Consider the following 18,298-nt stretch of genomic DNA (forward strand, 5'->3'; position numbering starts at 1 on the left):
CCACGCCGGCCTTTTGAAACCAACAAATAAAACAATCCTTTACTGGTTGGAATGGAGACCATCTCACTGAAATGCATTTCTCCTTGCAGGAATCCCAGTGGAGGAGGACGAGGTAGAGCAGGACACATCAATTAAAGGTCGTCTCCTGGCCTTGCTGTACAAGATCAAGGGTCCGCCTCAGAAGACTGAAGAGGAACCTGAAGAGAAAGAGCAAGCATGCCCCAGTGAGCCATTCTTTCGTTTAAACACGGTGACTATATTTAGACGGGCGATGGTTTCGCAAATTCCAAAAATAGTTCCGTTTTTATTCTTCGGCTGAGAGAGAAACGTCAATGTTCTGTTCTGCATAAAAAAAGACTAATGGACATTCTGTGTAAGACACTCGTATAAATTTTAATGGCGGACTCCCGCGTGAATGATTGAACGTTTCAAAAGTGGAAAGATGTGATTCGGAACGACTCGGTGACCTCGCTCACCTTTTCTAAACGTGGTTCTGCTCAAACTGACTTTATAATGCTCTCCTCGCACAACCCAAGTTTATTCTCCTCCTCTTCCCTTCCTCAGCTAATCTAAAGGAGCTTATCTCCCAGACTATAACCACCTGGGCCCAGGAGACTCACATGCAGGATCCCGAGCTGGTCCGAGTAATGTTCAGCTTGCTAAGGAGGCAGTATGACGGCATCGGGGAGCTTCTTCGGGCCATGAAGAAGTCCTACACCATCAGTGCCGCGTCCGTGCAGGATGCTATTAACCTCCTGGCCTCACTGGGTCAGATCAGGTCTCTGCTGTCTGTTCGCATGGGCATGGAGGAGGAAAAGCTGATGATTGATGGACTGGGGTAGGACCATGAAGTCTTTCCTGAATTTATTGAGTGTGGACAGAATGAACTGACCTCCACGAATCATCTGTTTTAGGGACATTATGAACAATAAGGTTTTCTACCAGCATCCAAACCTCATGAGAGTGTTGGGCATGCATGAAACTGTCATGCAGGTCATGGTCAATGTGCTGGGAGGAGACAAGTCTCAGGTTGGTTTTTCACTCAAGCATGCTAACAAATCAGGTTCACGCTAGTAAGATTTTTTTTTTTTATCCGCAGGAAATCGCCTTCCCCAAAATGGTTGCAAGCTGTTGTCGGTTTTTGTGCTATTTCTGCCGTATTAGCCGCCAGAACCAGAAAGCCATGTTTGACCATCTCAGCTACCTGCTGGAGAACAGCAGTGTTGGGTTGGGTAGGTAGTGGTGATGTTTTTAATCCATCCTGGTAGAGTTACAAATGTAAAAAGATTATTTAGTGTGTGTAAAATTGTGCGTTTGTAGCTTCTGAAGCGATGCGGGGTTCCACGCCGCTGGATGTTGCCGCATCATCTGTGATGGACAACAACGGGCTTGCTTTAGCCCTGGAGGAACCAGATCTAGAGAAGGTTAGCTTAGCTCGGATTGGAAACTGTTTAACACTCACCGTAGTATTGGTTAGGACAATTTCATGAGGCTATACAAAGCCATGTTCTTGGGCACCTGTATAACCTTCAAGTTCAAAATGTAAATGTTCAGTTTATTAAAATATATATGATCTAAAATTAAGTCTGACTTTGTACCGTGAGACGTCGCTTGCTCAGCAAATCCATCAAACTAACTGTCACTGACAGAGTGTATGACTAAAATGTTCTGGAGTCAAATTGAAAGTGTGTGTGTGTGTGTGTGTGTGTGTGTGTGTGTGTGTGTGTGTGTGTGTGTGTGTGTGTGTGTGTAGGTGGTGACGTACCTTGCAGGATGTGGTCTTCAAAGTTGTGCCATGCTGGTTGCCAAGGGTTACCCAGATCTTGGTTGGAACCCCATCGAAGGGGAGCGATACCTGTCCTTCCTGAGGTTTGCGGTCTTCTGCAATGGTAAGTGAATGAGTTATTAAAATTCATCTTCATTCCGAATCAAATATTGCTGCCTTGTCAGGTGAGAGTGTCGAGGAAAACGCCAACGTGGTGGTGAAGCTGCTGATCCGACGTCCTGAGTGTTTCGGTCCTGCTCTGAGAGGAGAAGGAGGTCAGGGTCTTTTAGCGGCGATGAAAGAAGCCATCAAGATATCGAAGGATCCTGCTCTAGACCTGCCCAAACCTTCAGCTGCCATCACCACTGGGTGAGAATCTATTTTCTTCATCCAAAACTGTGATCTTAACTAGGTGACTTGTCAAGCAGATTATTCATCATCATGTAACATTATCTATATGTCATTAAGATCTGGTGAAGAAGAGGAGGAAATAATCCATATGGGCAACGCTATCATGTCCTTCTACTCTGCCCTCATTGACCTGCTAGGTCGCTGTGCTCCAGAGATGCATGTAAGGCTTTAAAAAAATATCATCCTACTAGATTGAACACAAATGAAGAGTTTCTCACCTGAATGTCTCGAACAGCTCATCAATGAAGGTAAAGGTGAAGCTCTCCGAATTCGAGCCATTCTACGCTCGCTGGTTCCCACCACAGATTTGGTTGGCGTCATCAGCATACCCCTCACAAAACCTGTCGTTAATAAAGGTGTGTTGCTTTATTAACTTGCCCGCTCCCAACACCCGCAACTATTAACTAACCCGTGCCTAAACCACAGATGGCCAAGTGACCGAACCAGATATGTCAGCCTGTTTCTGTCCGGATCACAAGGCCCCCATGGTGCTCTTCCTGGATAGGGTGTACGGTATCGAGGACCAAAGCTTTCTCCTCCAGCTGTTGGAGGTCGGCTTCCTGCCCGACCTCCAAACTGCTGCCTCTTTAGACACGGTAAATATGGACCACATTTTTTTTCCGTCAATGATCCAAAATCATCGTCTAACAAAAATATTATATACCGTATTTTCTGGACTATAAGGTGCACCTAAAAACCAAAAATTTTCTCAAAAGCCGCCTTATAGTCCGGTACGCCTTATATAAGGACAAAGTTTTAAAATGGGCCATTGAAGGTGCACCTTATAGTCCAGTGCGCCTTATAGTCCGGAAAATACGGTACATACATTTATTGGACAACATCATTTTATATTTTCAAACAGGAAGTGCTTAGTACCACCGAGACGGCGTTAGCCATGAACAGGTACATCGGCTCAGCTCTGCTGCCTCTGCTGACCCGCTGCGCTGCCTTGTTCGCCAACACGGAGCACTACGCCCATCTGATCGACGCCACCATTCAAACCATCTATCGCCTCTCCAAAGGACGTTCGCTCACCAAAGCACAGAGAGATGTTATTGAGGAGTGCCTGCTAACTATCTGCAAGTAAGTTTGCAGAAGATACCTTTAATCTATATTTGCCACAGTATGTTTTGTTTGACCTACATTTCAGATATTCATTCTAGAAATGTCCAGATTAAACGATGAATCGACAACAGATTGATTATCAAATTAATCAACTCGCATTTTAATAGTCAAGAAATTGTTTAGTCATTTTTTTAACAAGATTGTCCAAATCCCAAGCTCTCAAAAGTAATAAAAACAGGGAAAATGTTTTCGAATGAACTTTAACACCAATATGATTATATCCGATTAATCGAAGGGAAAAAAAATCAAGAGAATAATCGATTCTAAAAAAAAAAAAAATTCAACAGTTACAGTCCTAATTCATTCATGTACATTTTGACAGGCATCTGCGTCCCTCCATGATGCAGCAGCTGCTCAGACGTTTGGTGTTTGACGTTCCCATGCTCACGGAATACTGCAGCATCCCTCTAAGGGTAAGATTCTGAATACACAATCAATTCCATATTGGCACTGAGAATAAATCGTGCTGATGCTGCTCAGCTGCCAGAAAACTGCAAGCGTGACAATCCTATAGTCTTTTGTTTGGCTAGTACCCTTAAAGCACCATAAGTAGCCACTTAAGATCTCTGTAGGTTTCTTCTGTGTTTTAATCTCCAGCTGCTGACCAACCACTACGAACAGAACTGGAAGTATTATTGTCTGCCACCTGGGATGAACACCTTTGGGACAGCCTCGGAGGAGGAACTCCTTCTCACCAAGAAACTCTTCTGGGGGATTTTTGACTCACTCTCTCAAAAGGTGTCATTTTCGTCACTCGTTGTCTAACACCTGTCTTCTGTTTGGGAACCCGCTGACCTCAAATTTTCGAACTTCGAGCAAGTGAAAGCTCAATGAGGCAGCAGTGAGCAATGGTGCTAAAACACATGAATCTTTTATCAATCCGTGACAGGCCGACCCTTTCCACTTATTGCTCTTCCTCACTGACCTCATCCATGCAGTCGCTGAGTAGACCTGTATAACACCTGGATGACCTCTCTTCATAGAAATATGATGGTGAACTCTTCAAAATGGCCAACTCCTGCCTTTGTGCCATCGCTGGAGCCCTGCCACCTGACTTTGTAGATGCCAGTTTAGGAACAACGTTGGAGAACCAAGCGTCCGTTGACGCACAGGGAAACTTTGACCCCAAACCCATCAATACTGCCAAGTAAGTGCTGACCTCGAGATTAACACTGAACCAAACTGCAGATAATAAAATGAACGATTTCTTTTCGGAATGTTTACGACTTACACATTTTCAGAGCGCTGTATAAAATGTCTCGTTAATTCCTGATACTCTCTTTGCAGTATCTCCTTACCTGAAAAACTTGAATACATTGCCAACAAATATGCAGAGCATTCCCATGACAAGTGGTCTTCAGAGAAGGTTGGTCCCGGCAGATGTCGAGACGTCATGTTCACGCTTGAGTGAATTACCGTATTTTCCGGACTATAAGGCGCACCATTTTTAATCCAAATTAAATCATTCTCCATTTTATCTTTTTTATTTCAACTTTAGACGCAACAAATTAATTTATAATCACAAAATAATGATCCATAGTCTTTTTGATTGATGATTCATAGTCTTCATCGGGCCACTTATGATTGATTTCATGACACAATGCTTCGGAACAGTTTAAATTTAGGAATTTGGTCCATATATAAGGCGCACCGGACTATAAGGCGCACTGTCGGCTTTTGAGAAAATTTTTAGGTGCGCCTTATAGTCCGGAAAATGCGGTATGTTTTGTGTTGAACATCGTCATGCTCCTCTAGGTGTCAGCAGGGTGGAAACATGGAGATAGCATGGATGAACATGCCAAAAAGCATCCACTGCTAAAGCCTTACAAATCTCTAAGCGAAAAGGTAAATGGTAAAAATAGTTTTTACCAAGTGGCACTCGGAAATGAACACAAGCATTTTGGTAGGAAAAGGAAACTTACCGATGGCCGGCGAGGGAGTCGTTGAAGAGCATGCTGGCCATGGATTGGAACATTGAGAAGACCAAGGAGGGAGAAGCCTTGTTCCAACAACGGGAAACTGAGAAACAGCGAAAGATCTCAGAGACGCAGGTAATCCTTATCATGCAAATGATATCATGATATAGCCGTTCTCAAATATTTGCTCAATTAAATTTTTAGGTCAATGGATACACTCCTGCTCCAATAGACCTGCACGATTTCACGTTGTCCAGAGAGCTTCAGGTTAGTTTTTGTCTCTGATATCGAGATCACCACCACAGCTTTCGACTATTGATTTATACAAAAGTCATCTGCCACATTTTGTTACCTCCAGGGCATGGTTGAGGTGATTGCAGAAAATTATCACAACATCTGGGCCAAGAAGAAGAAAAGTGAACTCATGAGCAAAGGTATGTTATGATATATTGTGGTTACCGTATTTTCCGCACTATAAGGCGCACCGGATTATAAGGCGCACCTTCAATGAATGGCCCATTTTAAAACTTTGGCCATAAATAAAGTGCACTGGATTATAAGGCGCACTGTCGGCTTTTGAGAAAATTGAAGGTTTTTAGGTGCGCCTTATAGTGCGGAAAATACGGTACTCTATTTTTAGAATATCTTGATGTTATAATTTTTTTTGTCCATGTTGATTATGAATTGATGCGTCCCACCAGGAGGAGGGAGCCACCCACTGCTGGTACCCTATGATACCCTGACTGCTAAAGAGAAGTACAGAGATAGAGAGAAGGCCCAGGAGCTCTTCAAGTTCCTGCAGATAAGCGGCTATTCCATAACAAGGTCTGACTGATTTTCCAAGACAATCCAGTTTGTGGAATTAAGTCAGTCACCAATTTTAATGGCCCATATCACAGAGGTCTGAAAGACTTGGAGCAGGACTCTTCATCCATGGAGAAGCGTTTTGCCTACAAGTTTCTCAAGAGGCTGCTCAAATGTGTCGACTCTGCGCAGGAGTTTATCGCACACCTTGGTGAGTTCATAACAAATTTAAATCCAGGAAGGAATATAAAATGCTGTCCTTTCAGAGGCAATGGCCACCAGTGGGAAGACTGACAAATCACCTCATGACCAAGAAATCAAGTTCTTTGCTAAGGTCTGGAAAGATAGTCCCCGTTCCTTCCTCTGATGTCACTAAACGCCTCACGTTGTGTTCAGGTGTTGCTCCCGCTGACGGATCAGACTTTTAAGAACCACTGCCTCTACTTTTTGTCCACGCCTAGCAAGAACCTTAGCAGCTGCGGCTATGCTTCCAACAAAGAAAAAGAGATGGTCACAAGGTACCACGTTGAAGATGTTTGATTTGTTCTCTACTTTCATTGCATGACAAGATTCCCTTCTATATTTTCCTCCGCTATTTAATCTGTCTTTTCCAGCCTTTTCTGTAAACTGGCAGCTCTTGTCAGACACAGGATTTCCCTCTTTGGTAAGGCTGTGCCACTTTCATCATCTCTGTCTTGCATTTTATAGTCATACTACCGTATTTTCCGCACTATAAGGCGCACCTAAAAACCTCCAATTTTCTCAAAAGCCGCCTTATAATCAGGTGCGCCTTATATATGGACCAATATTGAGCCACTACAGCAGGCATGTCCAAAGTCCGGCTTGCGGGCCAAATGTATATATCTTATATATGGACAAAGTTTTAAAATGGGTCATTCATTGAAGGTGCGCCTTATAATCCAGTGCGCCTTATAGTGCGGAAAATACGGTAATTGAATTATCAAAAGAATGCTACTACATTGCTAAAGAGATTTTCTATCACAGGAAGTGACTCTTCAATGATGGTGAGCTGCCTTCATATTCTAACTCACTCACTTGACACCAGGCAAGTATATTTCATTTTTTTTCCCCGAGACAATACATAAGTCTAAATTAATTCAGCGCAATTGGTTTCTCAGAACAGTGATGAAGTCAGGTACAGAGCTGGTCAAAGCAGGGTTTCGGACCTTCTTTGATAATGCAGCTGAAGACCTGGAGAAGCTTCTGGAGATGCTCAAATTGGGGAAGTTCATGCAGTCGCGTGCCCAGATGAAGAGTGTCAGTCAGAGCATTCACTACGTGACTGTTGCACTTGTGCCTATCCTCACTGCCGTATTTGATCACATCAAAACACACGATTTTGGTGTGGACCTGCTGTGTGAGTTTCTATTTCCAGCTCCAACATTGAATCAGTCTGCATTTTATTTTATTTTTTATATAAAAATGAGTATATTGAAACTATACGTTGGATTTGTGTTTCAGTGGATGACGTTCAGCTGTCCTGCTACCGAATCCTTACTTGTTACTACTACCTGGGTACAGGAAAGAACATTTTTGTGGAAAGGTACAACTTCATCTATATTGTCAAAGTACACCAATCTCACAACACATTATTGAGGAGCTTCAATTAGACAAAAGTAGTGCTTTTTCCCTCGATGTAGTATCTGTTGAAATTCAAGGTAGTTAACTCAAATTTGTCAAATGACTGTCATTGTTTTTAATTTTAGATGGACTGTACACACTATCCATGTTGGCTTGCAGGTATCTGCCAGCACTTGGTGAGAGCCTGGCCACTCTAGTGGGCGCCATGCCTGTAGCTTTCCTGGAACCTCATCTCAACAGCCACAATCCACTGTCCGTCTTCAACACCAAGACACCACGCGAGAGGGCCAGTCAGTGTCTACTTATAAACCTTGTCAAAATGACTGCAACATGTTTTTTTTAAACGATAGTGTTACCTCTCTAGTCTTAAGTATGCCTGATACGGTGGAGGAAATGTGTCCGGAGATGCCTCGTCTTGACAAGCTGCTCAAGGATGTCAACGATGTCTCGGAGACTGGTGCCCGCTACAATGAGATGCCACAGGTTAAAAATTGGCTGTTTAAATACCGTATTTTCCGGACTATAAGGCGCACCTAAAAACCTAAAATGTTCTGAAAAGCCGACAGTGAGCCTTATAGTCCAGTGCGCCTTATATATGGACTAAATTCCTAAATTTAAACTGGTCCGAAGCATTGTGTCATGAAATCAATCACAAGTGGCCCGCTGAAGACTATGAATCATGAATCAAAAAGACTATGGATCATTATTTTGTGATTATAAAGTAATTTGTTGCGTCTGAAGTTGAAATCAAAAAGATAAAATGGAGAATGATTTGGATTAAAAATCTGACATGATGCATTAATGGTGCGCCTTATAGTCTGGTGCGCCTTATATAAAGACAAATATTTAGAATGGGCCATTCATTGAAGGTGCGCCTTATAGTCTGGTGCGCCTTATAGTCCGCAAAATACGGTATTTCGTCTTGGGACTATCTAAAAAAAAATCTACGCAATCGAATTTGTAGTTCAGCTTTGCTAAATTTTCTCCTACAGGTGATTGAAGTGATCCTGCCCATGCTGTGCAACTACCTGTCCTACTGGTGGGAAAAAGGTCCTGAAAACCCACCTGCGAGTGGCGAGTGCTGCACCATGGTGACATCAGAGCACCTCAGCATCATTCTCGGGAACATTCTCAAGCTCCTCAACAACAACCTGGGCATTGAGGATGCCCCCTGGATGAAGAGGATCGCAGGTAGGACGTTAGACAAAGCAATATGTCTACAAAGAAACTAAAACCAAATTTTTTTCCATGTGTAGTCTACTCTCAGCCCATCATCAGTAAAGCAGAAGCTGGTCTGCTGAGAACCCACTTTTTACCAACACTTGAGAAACTGAAGAAGAAGACGGTGAAGGTAGGAGCAACTTGTTTCGTCATTTCCTCTGATTCGATTATCATTTTATGATCATTGATAGGTTGTGTCTGAGGAGGAATTATTGAAGGCTGACGGCAAAAGTGACAATCAGGAGGCAGAGCTTCTCATCTTGGACGAGTTTGCTGTGCTCTGCCGAGACCTTTATGCCTTCTACCCCATGCTTATTCGATATGTGGACATCAACAGGTATAATAATATCATATATTTAGTATCTCGCACTGATTTAACTTAGCTTAAACGCAATGATCATCTTTTGGTCCGCACCAGATCGAGATGGCTTAAGGAGCCTGATACCGACTCCACTGAGCTCTTTCGAATGGTGGCAGATATCTTCATCCTCTGGTGCAAGTCACATGTAAGCATGTTATTCACTAAACTATAATTTTATATATATCCTGACAAACTCTGCGAAATAATCATTTTCTCTTTTTTGCTGACCTTAGAATTTTAAGCGTGAGGAGCAAAATTTTGTCGTGCAGAATGAGATCAATAATTTGGGCTTGCTCACTGGAGAAGGCAAGGCCAAACTGTCCAAGGTAAAATATGCAACATTAATTATTATTATGACAACTATATTTCCAGCTCCAATGGATGCCTAAGATACTGTTCTATTATTCTGATATAAACAAAATGGACCATTAACTATTGCACATAAATTTATTGCATCGTTGAAATAGGGGGGAAATAAGTTGTATTTTATAGTCTGGTGGCGACCAGGAGAGGAAGCACAAGCGTCGTCGTGGCGAGTACTACTCCATCCACACCTCTTTGATTGTGGCCGCGCTGAAGAAGATGCTGCCCATCGGCCTCAACATGTGCACGCCAGGGGACCAGGAGCTCATCTCCTTGGCTAAGACCCGTTACAGTTTGGTGGGCCTACCCCTTTAATATTTTCTTATGAGCTCTTGTTTTAGTAGCCATTTTTATTGATCAATCATTCTCATTGTTGGACTTTTATCTCATTCTAAAAAGATTTTAGTTTTCCATGAAGACATATGTTCTCTTTTGGTCTTAGAAAGATACTGATGATGAAGTGAAGGACTACTTGCGCCAGAACCTTCATCTGCAGGACAAGGTAAATCGGATGTCATCACTTTCAATTTAGTTTACCATATTTTCCGGACTATAAGGCCTTATATATGGACCAAAATTCCTAAATTTAAACTGGCCTGAAGCATTGTGTCATGAAATCAATCATGAGTGGTCCGCTGAAGACTACGAACCATGAATCAAAAAGACTATGGATCATTATTTTGTGATTTTAAAGTAATTTGTTGCATCTGAAGTTGAAATAAAAAAGATAAAATGGAGAATGATTTGATTTGGATTCAAAATCTGACATGATGCATTAATAGTGCGCCTTATAGTCCAGTGCGCCTTATATAAGGACAAAGTTTTAAAATGGGCCATTCACTGAAGGTGCGCCTTATAGTCCAGTGCGCCTTATAGTCCGGAAAATACAGTAATCAGACTCATGAGCTCCTTCAGTAATCCATGTAAAATAAACGCTATATCAAATGTTCTACCGTCATGATCACGTGTTACCTACAGTCTGACGACCCGGCAGTCCAGTGGCAGCTGAACCTCTACAAAGACATCACCATGAAGAGTGACGAGCCAGTTAACCCGGAACACACGGTGGATCGGGTTCAGAGCATCTCGGCCGCAGTTTTCCATCTGGAACAGGTAAAAAAAACAATAACACAATATGTATGCTGTTGAATACAAAATAATAATTGCACTACATTATATCATTTTTTTTTACGTGAGCAGAATTTATTTAGCTATTTTTGCTGTACAGGTGGAGCAGCCTTTAAGAAATAAAAAGTGTGTGTGGCAGAAGTTGCTGTCCAAACAACGTAAACGGGCTGTGGTGGCCTGCTTTCGAATGGCCCCTCTTTATAATCTACCTAGGTAAGAGTCTCCCTGCTTAATAATAATAATAATAAGAATAATAAAAAAAACATTTGTTTCTTCTCAGGCTAACTTTAAATAACAAACAGTGTGGCCATGATAAACCTCACCACCTCCCTAATGACATGATCTCCTCTGTGTTGTCTTCTTGCATAATACTACCTCATCCCTCCCTTCAGATACAAAAATAATAATTACTTCCTGAATGGCTATCGGGAGGTTTGGCTGGAAAGGGCATTCAAAGCCTACAGCTTTGACCGCTTGTTCTCGCTGCTGACGGTAAAGTGAAAGTATGGGGCGAATGTTTCATCCGTTCAACCCCCCTTCCTCCTTTTCATCCACCGGGCTGTCGAAACGGCCGGTTCTTGCAGCACTGTTGATTCTGATTGGTCATCTAGAATGAGTCAAAAATTGCGGAATTGTCCCTTGAAAGTAAAAAAATGGCAGGAGGTAGGAAGTCGTTTTTCTTGTATTTTCTTTTTCTCAGTTGATTCAGTGCTTATATTTCTGAATTTTATTTTTCAATCTAACAGATTCTATTTCAATTTATGACCAGTCAGAAAAGCCAGTGTATCCCACACCACCCTGCCTGAGATTACGGAAGCTCCCCTTCCCACCTTTCATCTTTCCTTTCTATCACCGTCCAAACCTCACCTGAACCCTCCTTAATGCCACTTTACCTCCCTCCCTCCCTCCCCTTCATTCCTCCCCACTGCCTCCCCCTTTCCCAGGCATCGTGCTATCAACCTCTACATCCCGGCCTATCAAAGAATATGGATAGAGGCAGAGGAGTACTCCTTTGAGGAAAAGCTAGTTCAGGATTTGGCAGTAAGTACTGGGTGGACCTCGCCCGTGTCCCGCGTTGGCACCCCTCTGCCAGTCCTGCCCGCCGATCGCCTCTTTAGCTCTGAGCCCCTCGAGTCTTGGGAGCGAACCTCGCCCAAAGCGTCGAGGGCGCCCCGTTCTAGGTGTGGCAAAGCCTTCAAACAGAGATCGGCCCGAGGTCAAAGACTGCATGATCGACTCAGGAGACGCAGGGTCAGCTCTGGCGCTCACGGCTCTAGAAAGCCAGGCTATACCATTTTGACCGCAGTGGTAAGGAGGGCCGCTCGCTAGACACCGTCGCTCCATGTTGTTGGCTGTCAGATCTGGATCCAACCCATCAGTTGTCCTTTTTGGCTGTTTTCTGTAAGTCTGTCGCGTGATCACGTAGGCTCTGTGGACGTCAGTGGCATGCTCGCGAGATCATACGTCAACGCAAACGTCATCGAGTCTTCAGAAATTTCTCGTCAAGAGTCGTTTTCATTTGTTGACATGATTATCGAAAGATTCCTTTCATTTTAGGGCCGGGCCCGTGAGATGCAGGATACGTTTAGTTTTGATCCAAATATTTACAAATCAATCACACAGTCAAGTGATTTGACTTTTTTCCGAAACTTTAGTGACCTCGTCATTTAAACAGTTAGCGATTTGGGATGTCATCAAATCCATTTGATCATCGGATGGCTGTTGGCTATAACATGCACGTGTTTGTAAACCCCCCCTTTTTATTCATTTTGTCCTTCCCACGATTAATCCGGCCATGACCAATTGCATCTGCATGAGTCACATTGAACATGCTAATTAATTAAGGTGGTCATGAGATCAAAATGGATGGTTGTTGCAGTTCAAATTATGCTAGATCTCACTGTTTGCATTTTTTTGGGGGCTATGCAGAAAACTCCCATGAAAATTGTGGAGGAGGATGAAGAAGAGGTGGCTGAAGTCCAGCCAGATCCTCTACACCAACTCATCCTCCATTTTAGCCACAACGCTCTAACGGAAAGAAGGTGCAGTAGTGGAATAAACAAAAAAATTAGCGGAAAGTCTGTTTTTTTTTCTTACCTTAACATTTCCTTTTTTCAGTCACTTAGAAGAAGATCCTTTGTATATTGCATACGCTGACATGATGGCAAAGGTCGGCCTCATTCTATTCACCTATGAAGTCATCAGAAAAAAAAACCTAGATGAACAGAATGTACATGTTTGCAGAGCTGTGCAGAGGATGAGGAAGAAGAGGATGAAGAAGAGAAAGAGAAGACGTTTGAGGTGCAGGCCTCAACTCGTAATTTCTGTGAGATGATCCAAAAAAGGTCATTTTATCAACTGTCTGTGTGTCTAATAACCATCAGGAAAAGGAGATGGAAAAACAGAAGATTCTCTACCAGCAGGCTCGGCTTCACGCTCGCGGGGCAGCCGAGATGGTGTTGCAGATGATTAGCGCTAGCAAAGGTGAAAAATGCTGGCAGTTTGTTTGAAAATGCACTTTTTTTGTGTCGGCGGTTTCTTATCGGACTCATTTTATCAGGACACCTGGGCTCGATGGTGACTTGTACCCTCAAACTCGGCATTTCCATCTTAAACGGAGGCAATGTGCAAGTTCAGCAAGTGAGTGTGCATACATGGCATGAATATTGTAATTTTCGGACTATAAGCCGCACTGGACTATAAGCCGCACTGGACTATAAGCCGCACCAGCTAAAACTGATTCAGGGTTCAAAATTTGCGGAAAAAATGGCGGCTTATAGTCCGAAATTTACGGTAGCATGCTGTAACTCCTCATTTTGCCCCCCCCTACACAGAAAATGCTGGATTACTTGAAAGAAAAAAGAGACGCAAGCTTTTTTAAAAGCCTCTCAGGACTGATGCAGTCGTGCAGGTATAGATGTTTCATTATTCATACGACGAAAAAAAAAAAAAGTACTCTCGAGTGTAGAACTTGTGGATTTCTTTCTGCTAGTGTCCTGGACTTGAATGCATTTGAGAGACAGAATAAGGCAGAAGGACTCGGCATGGTGACAGAGGAAGGTTCAGGTAAGTCCTGATGGATAATGAAAAAAATTAATTATAAAAAAAGGTCTTAAAACACAAACAAGGTGATTTTAACAGCAAAAAAAAAAAAACATTGCTTTTTTCTCATCTATGTGAGTCTCATTATTCAGTCGTCGAATTTAACAATTCACTGTTACTCCCTCGCGTCTGTTACGATGAAATTTTCGTACACATTTCATAGGCGGGTTTTTCCGGAATTAGTTTTTAACTGCATGGCTCTAATGTATTCTCCATAATTCTTTGTATTGTAATTCGCTGTCATCATATGTCTTCATATATTGTTTGTCTCTTTCCTCTCATTGAAAAAATAAAAACATCGATGGCAGTCCACACTGAGCGGGGTAAATAACGAATTAAGATCATCTTCATATGCTTCTGCTTCATAATGAATGTTTCCATAACGCTCTACGACTTCCTATACTAACCTTAATGCATGCTAAATAATTGATGCTATTGCTAATACTTTGTGTTATTTCTGTTCCCATTCATTCCTTTTTATTAACATTTAATTCGACTTAATCGTCCTTTATTGTAAGGATGGGTTAAACCCATGAACTTCCATTTTGGGAAGTTCCCCAAGATGGCTATATCGGCTTTCCAGAACTCATCTTGATTTTTTAATACTTATGGCTTTGTTGGCTGGATTATCTGATCTGAATTTGAAGTGAATGTTTGTACCTTTTGTGTGTTCTCAGCTCTTATCTGAAACGATGAATCCTTCATCGACCTACAATCTAAAGGCCACTAAGCTTGAAATATTATTTTTCAACATATAACCTCCGCTGCTTGCTTTTGTACGCATTGCTTCTCGGGAAATTGTTACATTAAGATACAAAATAATGTGTAAATTCAAAATATTGTTTTTCAAAAGGTTCCAAGGTGTTACTGAATGACGAGTTTACAAAAGATCTGTTCCGGTTTTTGCAACTTCTTTGTGAGGGGCACAATGGGGGTAAGTTTATGACGTTTTTAAAAAAAAATATTATTATTAACTCAATTAAAAACAATAAATACGGTTTTCCATTAGAGTTCCAGAACTTCCTGAGAACTCAAACTGGAAACACAACCACGGTCAATATTATTATCAGCACTGTTGACTACTTGCTCCGCCTTCAGGTGAGTTTATAGCACAAATATATATATAAAAATTAAAAAGAGATTTTATAATATTGCCTTCCATTTTAGGAATCAATCAGTGACTTCTACTGGTACTACTCTGGCAAAGACATCATTGATGAAACTGGCAAAATTAACTTCTCCAAAGCGTTATCGGTGGCTAAGCAGATCTTCAACTCCTTGACTGAATATATCCAGGTAACAAATACCGAGTTAATAAGCTATAAATCAACTTTTATTCTAATTATGAACATTCTTTCAGGGCCCTTGTATTGGGAACCAGCAGAGTCTTGCTCATAGCAGATTGTGGGATGCAGTGGTAGGCTTCTTGCATGTTTTTGCCAACATGCAGATGAAACTGTCTCAGGTACTCGTCAAAAATCTTCTTGCTTGATTGTAATTATTTTGTTTGAGGACATCTTGTATGTCCCTGTAGGATGCCAGTCAGATAGAACTGCTAAAGGAACTTATGGATTTGCAGAAAGACATGGTTGTCATGCTGCTGTCTCTTCTAGAAGGTAAAACAGATGATGGAGTGAATTGATGATGGTGCAACTTTATGAAAACATGCGTTATCTTTCCAGGGAACATTGTGAATGGAACCATCGGGAAGCAGATGGTGGACACCCTGGTGGAGTCTTCGAACAACGTTGAGATGATCCTGAAATTCTTTGATATGTTCCTCAAGCTGAAGGATTTAACAACGTCGGATAATTTCAAGGAGTACGACCCTGAGTGCAAGGGAGTTATCTCAAAGAAGGAGTTTCAGAAATCCATGGAGAGCCAAAAGCAGTACAGCCAATCGGAGATCGGCTACCTGCTTTCTTGCGCCGAGGCCGACGAGAACGACATGTTCAACTACAAGGAATTTGTGGAGCGATTCCACGAACCGGCGAAAGACATCGGTTTCAATGTGGCCGTGTTGCTGACGAACCTTTCCGAGCACATGCCGCACGATAGCCGACTCGCCGCCTTCTTGGATCTGGCCGAGAGTGTGCTGAGCTACTTTGAGCCCTACCTGGGGCGTATCGAAATCAACGGCAGTGCAAAACGTATCGAGCGGGTGTACTTTGAGATAAGCGAATCCAGCCGAGAACAATGGGAGAAGCCTCAAGTGAAAGAGTCCAAGCGCCAGTTCATTTTTGACGTGGTCAATGAGGGAGGCGAAAGTGAGAAGATGGAGATGTTTGTTAATTTTTGCGAGGACACCATTTTTGAGATGCAACTAGCCTCGCAGATCTCGGAACCTGATGCTGTGGAGCAACAGGAGGAGGAGGATGAGGAGGAGGGATTCACCATCCTGGATGAATTGGCTGGAGAAGATGGCTCCTCAGAATCTGCCTCCGCTTTCACTTCTGCGTGTCGATCAATCAAGAAGAAGTTACATCACGCACGGCAAATGGTTTCCGTGAAAAATATCCGCAAGAAGCTCAGGAAACTCAAGAAGCTGAGCATAAGGGAAATAATCACATGCTGCTTCTCTTTCTTCTGGATGCTCTTCACTGGCTTCTTCAAAGGAATCGCTAGTCTCATATTTGGTTTCTTCCACGTCATCTGGTCTTCCATGTTCGGCGGCGGTTTGGTGGAAGGTGCCAAGAACATCAAAGTGACAGATATCCTTGGAAATATGCCCGATCCCACTCAATTTGGCATCCATGGAGATACCGTTGAAGGAGAGAAATTAGAGGCCATCGAGTCTTCAGGAACCTCTGACGCAACTATGGTTCCACCGGCAGACATAGCTGAGGTTGACACGATGCTGGACATGCTGAACGTGCCCAAGAGGGAAGGTGGAAAACTTGTGGAGCACGGACTGGGGGATGTCTCTGAACTCAATAGTGAGACCTCCACCACAGACCCCAAGGTTTGTGATTCCTAACTGAACTCATCACTTTTCATTGAAATCATCAAATCTCTGCTGAGTAATCATTTTCTCGGTCATGTAGAAAACTGCTGCCAAGGCTGATGAATCTCCTGAGAGTGAACCTGAGAAAGCAGAGTGAGTATTTCGGGAAAAGTACAAAACTGTCAGATTCTAACAATGATACACACACAGCACAGAGAACCAAGAGAAGGAAGATCAAGCTAAGAAAGAGGAAGCCAAGGAACCACCAACTGAGGAGAAACCCAAAGTGAAATCAAGCCGACCCAAAGAAGCTTCTCCTGCCTTCATGTCCAAAGTCTTTTCCACGCTGGATGTCTATCTGACCAAAATGCTGGTAAGACCCCAGATGACACATTATTTAATCTGTACCAGACTTTTGAGGAAATTTGGATAATCTTGTTTTAAAAAAAATCCCTCTAAACTGTTAAAATAGGAGACGATTAATTTGCTAATCGATTTGTTGTCGATTAATCGTGACGCCACTAATCTCAATGGATCTCATGTATTGTATTGACAAAATTACCTGGCTCACAACTTCTACAATCCTGGAATCAGAAAATTTGGATAATCTTGTTAAAATAAAAAAATCCCTCTAAACAATTGTTAAAATAGCAGACGATTAATTTGCTAATCGATTTGTTGTCGATTAATCGTGACACCACTCATCTCAATGGATCTCATGTATTCTTGACAGAATTACCTGGCTCACAACTTCTACAATCCTGGAATCAGAAAATTTGGATAATCTTGTTAAAATAAAAAAAATCCCTCTAAACTGTTAAAATAGGAGACGATTAATTTGCTAATCGATTTGTTGTCGATTAATCTCATGTATTGTATTCTTGACAGAATTACCTGGCTCGCAACTTCTACAATCTTCGTTTCCTGGCTCTGTTTGTCTGTTTCGCCATCAATTTCATTTTGCTCTTCTACAAGGTAAAAAGCAACAAAAAAAAAGTTCCCGTGTGGATTATCTCATTTTTCTCCATTGGAAGGGGGAAAATAAAAAAATACTCCAGTGTATGAAAATTTGACTGCATTTTTTTTTAACTTAGGTCACGGCAGAGGAAGAAGGAGATGATGAGAATCATTGGGAGAAGGATGACGAGGACACGCTCTTTGACATGGATGAGTTTGTTCTCCAAGAGAGCACGGGCTACATGTTGCCAACCCTGCGTTTCCTGGCCATATTCCACACAGTCATCTCCCTCGTGTGTTTGGTGGGATACTACTGTCTGAAGGTGAGGAACATCACAAACCATCATTTCCATCCTCGTTGTTTCTTCAATCAGGGTTTTTTTGTGACACCGATTGTTTAAACTTTAGGTTCCTTTGGTGGTGTTCAAGCGAGAGAAGGAGATAGCCAGGAAGCTGGAGTTTGACGGCTTGTACATCACCGAGCAACCATCTGATGAGGATATTAAAGGCCAGTGGGATCGACTGGTTATCAACACCCCGTAAGTTAAAGTAAATCTTTTTAACTACTAATTTTCGACTCCATAAATCACGATGTGGTT

At 42.3% G+C, this 18,298-nt stretch overlaps 1 protein-coding gene across 2 annotated transcripts in view; it reads left to right on the forward strand.

Annotated features, from left to right (window-relative positions):
* The window catches only part of ryr3 (ryanodine receptor 3), a 43,056-nt gene that overhangs the window by 21,285 nt on the left and 3,473 nt on the right, over positions 1-18,298 (forward strand). The window contains exons 39-96 of one of the 2 annotated variants that reach the window (XM_049756006.1): positions 90-224; positions 565-838; positions 915-1,029; positions 1,100-1,232; positions 1,321-1,424; positions 1,754-1,889; positions 1,951-2,134; positions 2,234-2,336; positions 2,412-2,532; positions 2,603-2,772; positions 3,039-3,259; positions 3,624-3,714; positions 3,899-4,039; positions 4,285-4,448; positions 4,589-4,667; positions 5,057-5,146; positions 5,209-5,352; positions 5,422-5,484; positions 5,576-5,651; positions 5,919-6,042; positions 6,117-6,232; positions 6,288-6,355; positions 6,418-6,539; positions 6,636-6,685; positions 7,027-7,087; positions 7,161-7,399; positions 7,504-7,585; positions 7,783-7,913; positions 7,988-8,106; positions 8,616-8,814; positions 8,880-8,974; positions 9,036-9,181; positions 9,263-9,350; positions 9,439-9,531; positions 9,698-9,865; positions 10,011-10,070; positions 10,547-10,681; positions 10,797-10,909; positions 11,641-11,737; positions 12,626-12,738; positions 12,815-12,866; positions 12,941-12,997; positions 13,081-13,180; positions 13,257-13,336; positions 13,531-13,607; positions 13,689-13,762; positions 14,107-14,121; positions 14,652-14,732; positions 14,808-14,896; positions 14,966-15,094; positions 15,159-15,263; positions 15,333-15,414; positions 15,481-16,760; positions 16,843-16,895; positions 16,953-17,115; positions 17,631-17,717; positions 17,837-18,022; positions 18,108-18,238. In XM_049756006.1, coding sequence (XP_049611963.1) covers positions 90-224; positions 565-838; positions 915-1,029; positions 1,100-1,232; positions 1,321-1,424; positions 1,754-1,889; positions 1,951-2,134; positions 2,234-2,336; positions 2,412-2,532; positions 2,603-2,772; positions 3,039-3,259; positions 3,624-3,714; positions 3,899-4,039; positions 4,285-4,448; positions 4,589-4,667; positions 5,057-5,146; positions 5,209-5,352; positions 5,422-5,484; positions 5,576-5,651; positions 5,919-6,042; positions 6,117-6,232; positions 6,288-6,355; positions 6,418-6,539; positions 6,636-6,685; positions 7,027-7,087; positions 7,161-7,399; positions 7,504-7,585; positions 7,783-7,913; positions 7,988-8,106; positions 8,616-8,814; positions 8,880-8,974; positions 9,036-9,181; positions 9,263-9,350; positions 9,439-9,531; positions 9,698-9,865; positions 10,011-10,070; positions 10,547-10,681; positions 10,797-10,909; positions 11,641-11,737; positions 12,626-12,738; positions 12,815-12,866; positions 12,941-12,997; positions 13,081-13,180; positions 13,257-13,336; positions 13,531-13,607; positions 13,689-13,762; positions 14,107-14,121; positions 14,652-14,732; positions 14,808-14,896; positions 14,966-15,094; positions 15,159-15,263; positions 15,333-15,414; positions 15,481-16,760; positions 16,843-16,895; positions 16,953-17,115; positions 17,631-17,717; positions 17,837-18,022; positions 18,108-18,238 — 7,804 coding nt within the window. The remainder of the gene's footprint in view (positions 1-89; positions 225-564; positions 839-914; positions 1,030-1,099; positions 1,233-1,320; positions 1,425-1,753; positions 1,890-1,950; positions 2,135-2,233; positions 2,337-2,411; positions 2,533-2,602; positions 2,773-3,038; positions 3,260-3,623; positions 3,715-3,898; positions 4,040-4,284; positions 4,449-4,588; positions 4,668-5,056; positions 5,147-5,208; positions 5,353-5,421; positions 5,485-5,575; positions 5,652-5,918; positions 6,043-6,116; positions 6,233-6,287; positions 6,356-6,417; positions 6,540-6,635; positions 6,686-7,026; positions 7,088-7,160; positions 7,400-7,503; positions 7,586-7,782; positions 7,914-7,987; positions 8,107-8,615; positions 8,815-8,879; positions 8,975-9,035; positions 9,182-9,262; positions 9,351-9,438; positions 9,532-9,697; positions 9,866-10,010; positions 10,071-10,546; positions 10,682-10,796; positions 10,910-11,640; positions 11,738-12,625; positions 12,739-12,814; positions 12,867-12,940; positions 12,998-13,080; positions 13,181-13,256; positions 13,337-13,530; positions 13,608-13,688; positions 13,763-14,106; positions 14,122-14,651; positions 14,733-14,807; positions 14,897-14,965; positions 15,095-15,158; positions 15,264-15,332; positions 15,415-15,480; positions 16,761-16,842; positions 16,896-16,952; positions 17,116-17,630; positions 17,718-17,836; positions 18,023-18,107; positions 18,239-18,298) is intronic. The other variant, XM_049756008.1, reaches the window with a different exon arrangement.

Source organism: Syngnathus scovelli, chromosome 20 (genome assembly GCF_024217435.2).
Source record: "Syngnathus scovelli strain Florida chromosome 20, RoL_Ssco_1.2, whole genome shotgun sequence".
NCBI lineage: Eukaryota > Metazoa > Chordata > Actinopteri > Syngnathiformes > Syngnathidae > Syngnathus > Syngnathus scovelli.